This window comes from Cervus canadensis, chromosome 5, assembly GCF_019320065.1.
Source record: "Cervus canadensis isolate Bull #8, Minnesota chromosome 5, ASM1932006v1, whole genome shotgun sequence".
Classification (NCBI taxonomy): Eukaryota; Metazoa; Chordata; class Mammalia; order Artiodactyla; family Cervidae; genus Cervus; species Cervus canadensis.
This window is the reverse complement of record NC_057390.1, coordinates 46663307-46671392: the sequence shown is the minus strand read 5'-3', so window position 1 is coordinate 46671392 and position 8086 is coordinate 46663307. Positions and strand designations below refer to the sequence as shown.

The 8086-nt window shown below is 44.3% G+C and overlaps 1 gene segment (V, D, J or C); it reads left to right on the top strand.

Moving 5' to 3' along the window:
- Window positions 1-4962: 4962 nt before the first annotated feature.
- On the top strand, window positions 4963-5726 carry LOC122442485. The segment is given in 2 exon segments: window positions 4963-5011; window positions 5395-5726. Coding segments are annotated over 2 exon segments (381 nt in total).
- The last annotated feature ends 2360 nt before the right edge of the window (window positions 5727-8086 follow it).

Here is an 8086-nt window from a genome sequence, read left to right as displayed (position 1 = left end):
CGTCCATGGGGTTTTCAAGGCAAGGGTACTGGAGTGGGGTGCCATTGCCTTCTCCGAAGGAATATATAGAATCACGCAAAACTTGGCAGGATGAAGGAACTAGGGGAAGTAACAGGAGTGTTGGTAGGACTGGACCTGCCCTCAGCGGGTGGGGGAACTGGAGCAGGGGTCTGATCCCCACAGCAGGGCAATTGTCTGAGTCAGAGGAGAAACATTTAAGGCTGAGAGTGAAATAGCTGATCTGTGGCAGCCTAAATGGGATGAGAATCAGACAGTCCTTGCTGCAGCCATACATACCCCTGACAGGAACACTGGTCTCCTGGAAGGCACAGTGGCTGGGAGCTGGAGTTTAGGGATTGTGGAGCAATCCCAGGGCAAAGGCTGCTTTTGACTGCGGAAAGACCCATAGAGGGGATGTTAGGGAGGAGACTGTGGTGGAAAATGCCTGTGGAGGAAAGTCGAGTAGCCAAAGAAGCAAGGTGATACTGCTGAATCATGTGCAGCAGGGTGGAGCCATCACCATATTCTCTCTCCCGAAATGCCAGCATCTGCAGTTGAACAATAGAGAGACTGACACAGAACATGATCTTGTTCAGGACTGGGTGCAGAAAAAGGAAGAGATTAGAAAACACACACTCTATCTCTCTTGTGCCTTATTTTACTAAACAAAATAATGGTAAACTAGCTATAAACGTCCACTGGTTTAATTAGCTGCATTGTTTATTGCATTTCATAATCTATTCCACATCATGAATTATGAGATCTTCATCGCCTTATAGACAGAGTATTATATTGAACACAGGCTTTAAAAATATGTTTGGGGTAAAAAGATATTACAAGGTATCAAGTTACAGTTTTCTGATCAACACTTGTCTATATGACATCTGATCCATGAATCCTCAAGGACACAGATGACGGCAGTTCCATCATGCACAGATTGCTTCCCTGTGTGTGTTGTAGACATAGATTCTCTGTCTTTGTAGCCACCACAGGAAGGCTTGGGGACTCCTTGGTCTTGTTCTACTCACGACAGAGCTGGCTTCATCTTCATTCCTGTATCTCCTCCTACCTGTCCTCTCTGCAGCTCACAGCAGCTCCAGGGGATGTGTCTTGGTCTTCATCCTACTTTGGAGAGAACTGATCTTCCTGGATTTGGGCTGATCCTGGCTTTTTGGTTTATCCTAACCCAGGCTCTAACTCCAGGGGACATTCTCTCTAATTGGAGAAAGAAGTGACTGTTGGTGAGATAGCCAGAACTGGCATCACTGGACATATAAATGACTTCCAGATAGCAAGGATGTGTATAAAGGCCTGTAGAGCTAGAAAGATAGCCTATATTTTCACGTGTGGAGAGACAAATCCATGACCTAGGAGGTGGTGGCTTAGGAGGAAATGTTGGGACTACTGTTCATTGCAGTGCATGGACTTCTCATTGTGATGGCCTCTCCTCTTACTGAGCACGGCCTCTAAGTGCATGGGCTCGGAAGCTGTGGCTCCCAGGATCTAGAGCACAGGTTCAGCAGATGTGGCCTGCAGGCTTAGTTGCTCCTCAGCCTATGGGATCTTCCTGGACCAGGAATCGTACCCCTGTCCCCTATGTTAGTAGGTGAATTCCCAACCACACCACCAGGGAAGCCCAACACCTATTATTTAATTCCATTTCATCTCCATAGAATGAATGCAGACATACAAAGAGAGCAGGTGTTTGAAGAGCTGAGAAAAGAAGTAATGAAGCCTGTATGGGTAAACTGTATCTAGCTCTCTTTAGTGGCCGTAACTCTTTTGCTGTCTCAGAAGCAGCTGCTCATAAGCTGAAAATCTAAAAGAAAATAGACAGTCGAGGCTTCAAAGCCAAGCAGACGTTTCTGTAATGTCTATGGTCAGAGGTAAAAATAAGTCTCCAAGGACCCCAGAGAAGGCTGGATCCTGATTAGCACAAAGCCTTCAGGTAGAATGGGGGAAGGACCACACCTGGGAGGGAGAATGAACCAGGAAGAGCAAGGAATCACCAGGCTGAGGACCAGCCTCAAAGTCGTGCCTCCCTGATTGAATGGAAGTGATAAACACCTAGCACTTCAGCTGCCAGAATCAAACCTAAACACTTTCTGAGTGATAAAAATCATTCCAGAATATTAAGTCATCCAAAACATTTTTGGGGTAAATATGTATGTTAATCTACCTAAATACAAATATAACAAATATAGTCTTGCTTTCATTAAAACACTGAGGTCTACAATATCAAGGGGAAAAATAGGCAGGTTTAGAAAAGGCACTTGACACCAGTGGATGAAAACCACAATCAAGACAAGATTCTAAGGATTTGTAACTATGGGGGTACTTTCTTATTATAAGCTGAGCATACTATGTGGCACCATGGAGTATTTTGTCATGAGCACTTATGATATATATGTGGGCATCAGGAAAAAAAAAAGATGCTTGAAAATGTGCAAAGAAGAGCTACACATTGTCCTAGAAATGATACTGTCATTGGGGAAAACCCTTAGTGTGTTTTTCAAAAAGTAGTCACATAAGATGCACCTGCTCAGCAGGGATCTCAGAGAAGCTCAGTGTGTGGGTCTCTGGTAATAAAGTCCCAGATCCCAGACCCATTCTGAGTATCATTATTAATTTTATTATTATTATTAATGCTTCTTAATTCTATTCAATATTTACATTTTGCAGCATAAATAATTTCACAGCAGATTCCATGACAATAGGGCACATACACTTGGGAAAGACTCTCAATGACCTAATCAATGGGCACTTGATTACACACCTGTTCTTTCGATCACCTCCTGTCCCAAGGACAGTGTGAGTCTGGGGACATAGTTGACAATGAACATACACGCTAGAAAGAATTATGGAAGATGGCGGAGGAATAGGACGGGGAGACCACTGTCTCCCCAACAAATTCATCAAAAGCTCACTTGAACGCTGAGCAAACTCCACAAAACAACTTCTGATCGCTAGCAGAGGACATCAGGCGCCCAGAAAAGCAGCCCATTGTCTTCGAAAGGAGGTAGGACAAAATATAAAAGATAAAAGGAGAGTAAATAGAGTTACGGATGGAGATCCATCCCGGGAAGGGAGTCTTAATAGAAGAAGTTTCCAAACACCAGGAAACCGTCTCACTGGCAGGTCTGGGGGAAGTTTTCGAATCTCGGAGGGCAACCTAATTGGGCGGGGGAAATAAATAGAAAGAACTGTGAGTGAGAAGGTCCATCCAGTAAAGGAGAGGAGTGAGGACGAGGTCTCTGGAGGGTGATCTGGTTAGTGATGGTCATTGGGAGGACAGAGATCAAGTGTTCCCTACACCAGGTGTGAGAAAGAGCAAAACCAAAGGTTCTCCCTAAGCCGGCGCTCCTGGCTTTGTAGAACTAGAGATCAGACTCACATTTACTCACATCCGCTGTCACCTCCTGTAATCAGAGGTAGGACCCTGCATGTGACTTCTGTGCACAGAACCCTCACTGGGACCACACGTGTCATGGCCCTAAACACACCCCTGCCCCATGGGCTCAGCCCTTGTGCTCAGCTGAGCAGCTGTTTCCCCCAGGGAATCAGGGTCAGAGCAGCTGCTCCTCTCAATGGAGAACAAGCTAGGGGAGGAGGAAACGGTGGGGAGCCCTGGAAGGAGGTGGGAACAGCCTCAGGTCCAGAGCCCAGGAGTCCCTGTCATGAGCTCCCCAGGGTCTGGATCCCTGGCTGAGATGCTCACAGACGGCTGCATGCGGACTTTCCCTCAGCTCTCAGCATCACTGACCCTGAAGGACCAGCCAACTGCTCTCTAGGCCACAGAAGCACAGACCTGTTCCATGCTGACTTCACTACCAAACTCAGAGATGTTTGTTCATAGACAGGGTCGGGGTCCCAGTGAGGGTCTGCTCTGTGGTTCTAAGAAAACTGTCTTTCCCCCAGTCTCTCTGGCAAAAAACCCTTGTGTTGATAAGCTTAAGCATTCTGATTGTTCGTTGATTCATTGATAAGTAATGTCGGACTCTTTGTGACCCTATGGACTGTAGCCCTCCAGGCTGCTCTGTCCAAGGGATTTAAGAGGCAAGAAAACTGGAGTGGGTTTCTTCTTCCTCCAGGGAATCTTCCTGACCTGTGTCCACTGAGCCATGTAGGAAGCCCAATCATTCTGATATGTACTCTTTTAAACCTCAAAACATATCTATATATTAGAAATACAAAACCATTATGAAATTTACATTTCATGTGGATGTCATGTAGTCAGAGTTTCCAAAAACATTCAACTAAATCTGTTTCGGAATTTCCTGAGTCAAGTCTTCCTCATGCTTTCTATGTGCTCCCTCCATCTCAGCTCTGACTCACTATCCTGGGCTGCTCTAAACCCAGTTTTACCTGAAGTTAGATATACTTCTCCTCTAACTCTCAATATGACAGTTTCCTTGGTTGGGAAGAGTTATTAACTTGAAAACTGTAACTAAGAGTACAGCATCTGAGAATGTGATGCATTCTATGTATTTGTCCTGATAGTGACACATGTAAACCTTTGTTTGTTGGGCAATTAAGATATATCCCCTTTAAGTATCCCTGATTTTTTAATTGCTATTAAATTGAAAAACAACAAATCCAGAGTCTCTTACATAAATATCATGAAGCAGGAAAATCACCACATAATAATGAAAACTCAGCCTTATTAAAGAGAAGTATAGTAAGACTGAGAAAGTTCTAAAAAACTATAAAATAGGGAGAGAAAATAGAAAGAAACATGTAAGTATGTCTCTTTACTCCTCATGCAGCATAAATTTCATCTGTACTAGGTCGAAGGTTTACTTCCTTTGCTCACATCAGTCTCCCCACTCCCTTGGGTTCTGTCCACACCAGGGGATTTGCATGTTGTTCCCCAGGGAGGACCTTCCCTTGCAAGTCTGAGATAAAAGCTCAGCTCTGGTCTTGCTCTGACTTATCACGACTCCTCAGTTCACACTTCTGAACATGAGGTTCCCTGCTCAGCTCCTGGGTCTCCTCCTGCTCTGGATCCCAGGTGAGGTTGGAGGGGGGATGAGAAGGAGGATGCAGAGAGTGGTGAGCTCTGAGGAAGCACTGCTTTTCATGTGTGTTTGTCCACATGTTAGATACACACCTTATCCTCTGTAAAGGGCATGTGATGTTTAGCAACATGAGAATGAGGATGGATATAGAGGGGTAAGGTATATATGCTCTGGTTGTGACAGAGAAAGTGTGGGCAAGTGGGCATGAACTCTAGAGACCTCTTTTTCTTTGTAAATCTCTGATTCATTTTGAAATTTGATATGTCGGATATTAATCAGAATCACAAATAGTTTAGAATGAAATAATAAATGGAAATTTTCTGTGTATAACTCTCAAGTTTGTCTGAAATCTTGTACTTTCATCTCATTATTTTAGGATCCAGTGGGGACATTGTGCTGACCCAGACTCCACTCTCCCTGTCTGTCATCCCTGGAAAGATGGTGTCCATCTCCTGCAGAGCCAGTCAGAGCCTTGAAGATAGTTATGGAGACACTTATTTGAGCTGGCACCTGCAGAAGCCTGGCCAGTCTCCACAGCTCCTGATCTATTTGGTTTCTAATTGGGCCTCTGGGGTGCCAGACAGGTTCACTGGCAGTGGGTCAGGGACAGATTTCACCCTTAAAATCAGCAGGGTGGAGGCTGAGGATGCTGGAGTTTATTACTGCCAGCAGAGTATACAAGAACCTCCCACAGTGGTACAGCTCTGAACATAAACCCCCCCTCTCCTGGTCGCCCAGCTGCTCACATGTGTTGACTGGGGAGCAGGTAGGCATAGTCTCTGACGGTGTAGGAAAACATGTTGGAGGTCAGGGGAGAAGGATGAAGCTGAGGACTCTGGACCATGAGAGCCTCAGCTCCACCTCAGACACCATCAGCTGCACAGCCTTGAGTGACAACACCAGCAGGAGAATGGAGGGTCTAAGTGCCCTCTGAGCAAACAGACCTGAAGAAGGAGAGGTGAGTGAGAGCTCATCCTATTTCTCTCCCCTTGTGTACAGTGACATGTAGAATAAATACAGTCAGTATATCAGTGGGACAATGAGGCAGATTTGTAGCAAAATACATGCTGGGATTACTAGCTTGGGTATACTTTTAAGAAGATAAAAGGTCACAATACTCAAAAACAGGTTCTTTTCACTTTTCACACTTTCCGAATCTCCTTTTTACTATGTATTTTCCTGCTCCTTCAACATATGTCAGATCACAATCTCTACAAGCAGCCCCCAGGTGGAATTAGTGGGGAAAATTTAGTGAAAGCTTTCAGTTATGAATGCCCCAAATTTTTTTGTTTTGAAATGATGGCAGACACAATATCACAATGTAAACATCTCTGATTTCTCTCAGTTACCTTTCAGAGAAACACAAATATGAGTATTAGAATTCCTAAAGCTGGGGTTTAACATTTTAAAAAATAACATAAACTGGAAGCTGTAGAGCATAGAATTTATACCATAGAACACTGAAAGGATTCAGAATAATACGACATGCTCTTTTTCTCAAAACTTAGGAATTCTAAGGTGTCGGAAGACTGCAGGAATGGAAACGTGAAGTGAGCCAAGTCAAAACACACAACTGAACATACTGCTGTTTGGCTTCGATTTGTGGGATGGAAAACAGTGGTGCTGATAAGAAGAACCCAGAGAGAAAACCCAGTATGTTCCTTACAAAATTACAAGGAGAAAGGGCCATCTGCCTGGTTTCCCAGATTGTGTCTGGACCACTGCACATGTCACAGGAAATGACTGTGTGGCCAGGGCTTGAGATCTTCCATCATCAAGGGCTCAGTGATGTTCCTGTGCAGAGACCTAAGGTCATGTCACCTAGTCACTGTCAACTTTACTCAGCCAAGGAGAATCTCAAAGATGTACTTGCTCCTGAATGTGGTCCAGCAGAGGCCACATGTTTGGACTGGGGAGGTGCGACCGACAGTGACAGGGAATGTCTTAAGAGTGCAAAACCCAGGAAATACCGAGGAGATGGAGACCAACTTCCAGCAATCAGACAAGTATTAAGGATGCACACAGAGTCCTTGAGAAAAGAAAAAGAAAAAGTCTGAATAAGTAGGTTTCTGTTTTCTGACCCAGCAAACCTAGCCTGCCTGCTGACTCAGACTTCAGCCAAATCCCCTATGATGGAAGTTACCTTATGGGGCCACAAATCTTAGGTGGATTTACTGTTTCCAGACGGGTTGGTCCACTTGAGCCAAGTCAGAGCTTCTGTCCACACGCAGTTTTGGAAAATGATATGAGAAGAAAATATTGGGTCAACAAGAAAGGAATGTTTTGACTTTGTTATTTCAAGTCATTTAATTTTCATTTTCCATTTTCCCCTGATGCTATACAAATATGAATTTTCCACTTTACATTTTGGTTATTGGTAAATTTTTCAGTAGCTGGGTTTCCAAACTGTCCAACATTCATGGAGATTTATGTCGTATTTTAACCAGAATCACTTTGGAGCTTAGAAAGTTGTAACATATTGCTATAAAAACAAAAACTTCAAACAATAAATAAATACCTTGGGTACACAAGAGGGTCATTCCTAAATGTGGGTCTGACTTCTGTTTCTAGTGATAGCTGAGTAAAAGGTAAATTCTTCAAATACATCCTATTTTTAGAAATGCTCTAAAATTACTTTTGAATTTATCATAGGCATGCTAATCACATTCTCTGACATGGAGTGAATTGCATTCAGTTCAGTTCAGTTCAGTTCAGTCACTCAGTCACATGTCCGACTCTTTGTGACCCCATGAATCGCAGCATGCCAGGCCTCCCTGTCCATCACCAACTCCCAGAGTTTACTCAAACTCATGTCCATCGAGTCGATGATGCCATCCAACCACCTCATCCTCTGTCATCCCCTTCTCCTCCTCTGTCGTCCCCTTCTCCTCCTGCCCCCAATCCCTCGCAGCATCAGGGTCTTTTCCAATGAGTCAACTCTTCGCATGAGGTGGCGAAAGTATTGGAGCTTCAGCTTCAGCATGAGTCCTTCCAATGAACACCCAGGACTGATCTCCTTTAGGATGAACTGGTTGGATCTCCTTGCAGTCCAAGGGACTCTCAAGAGT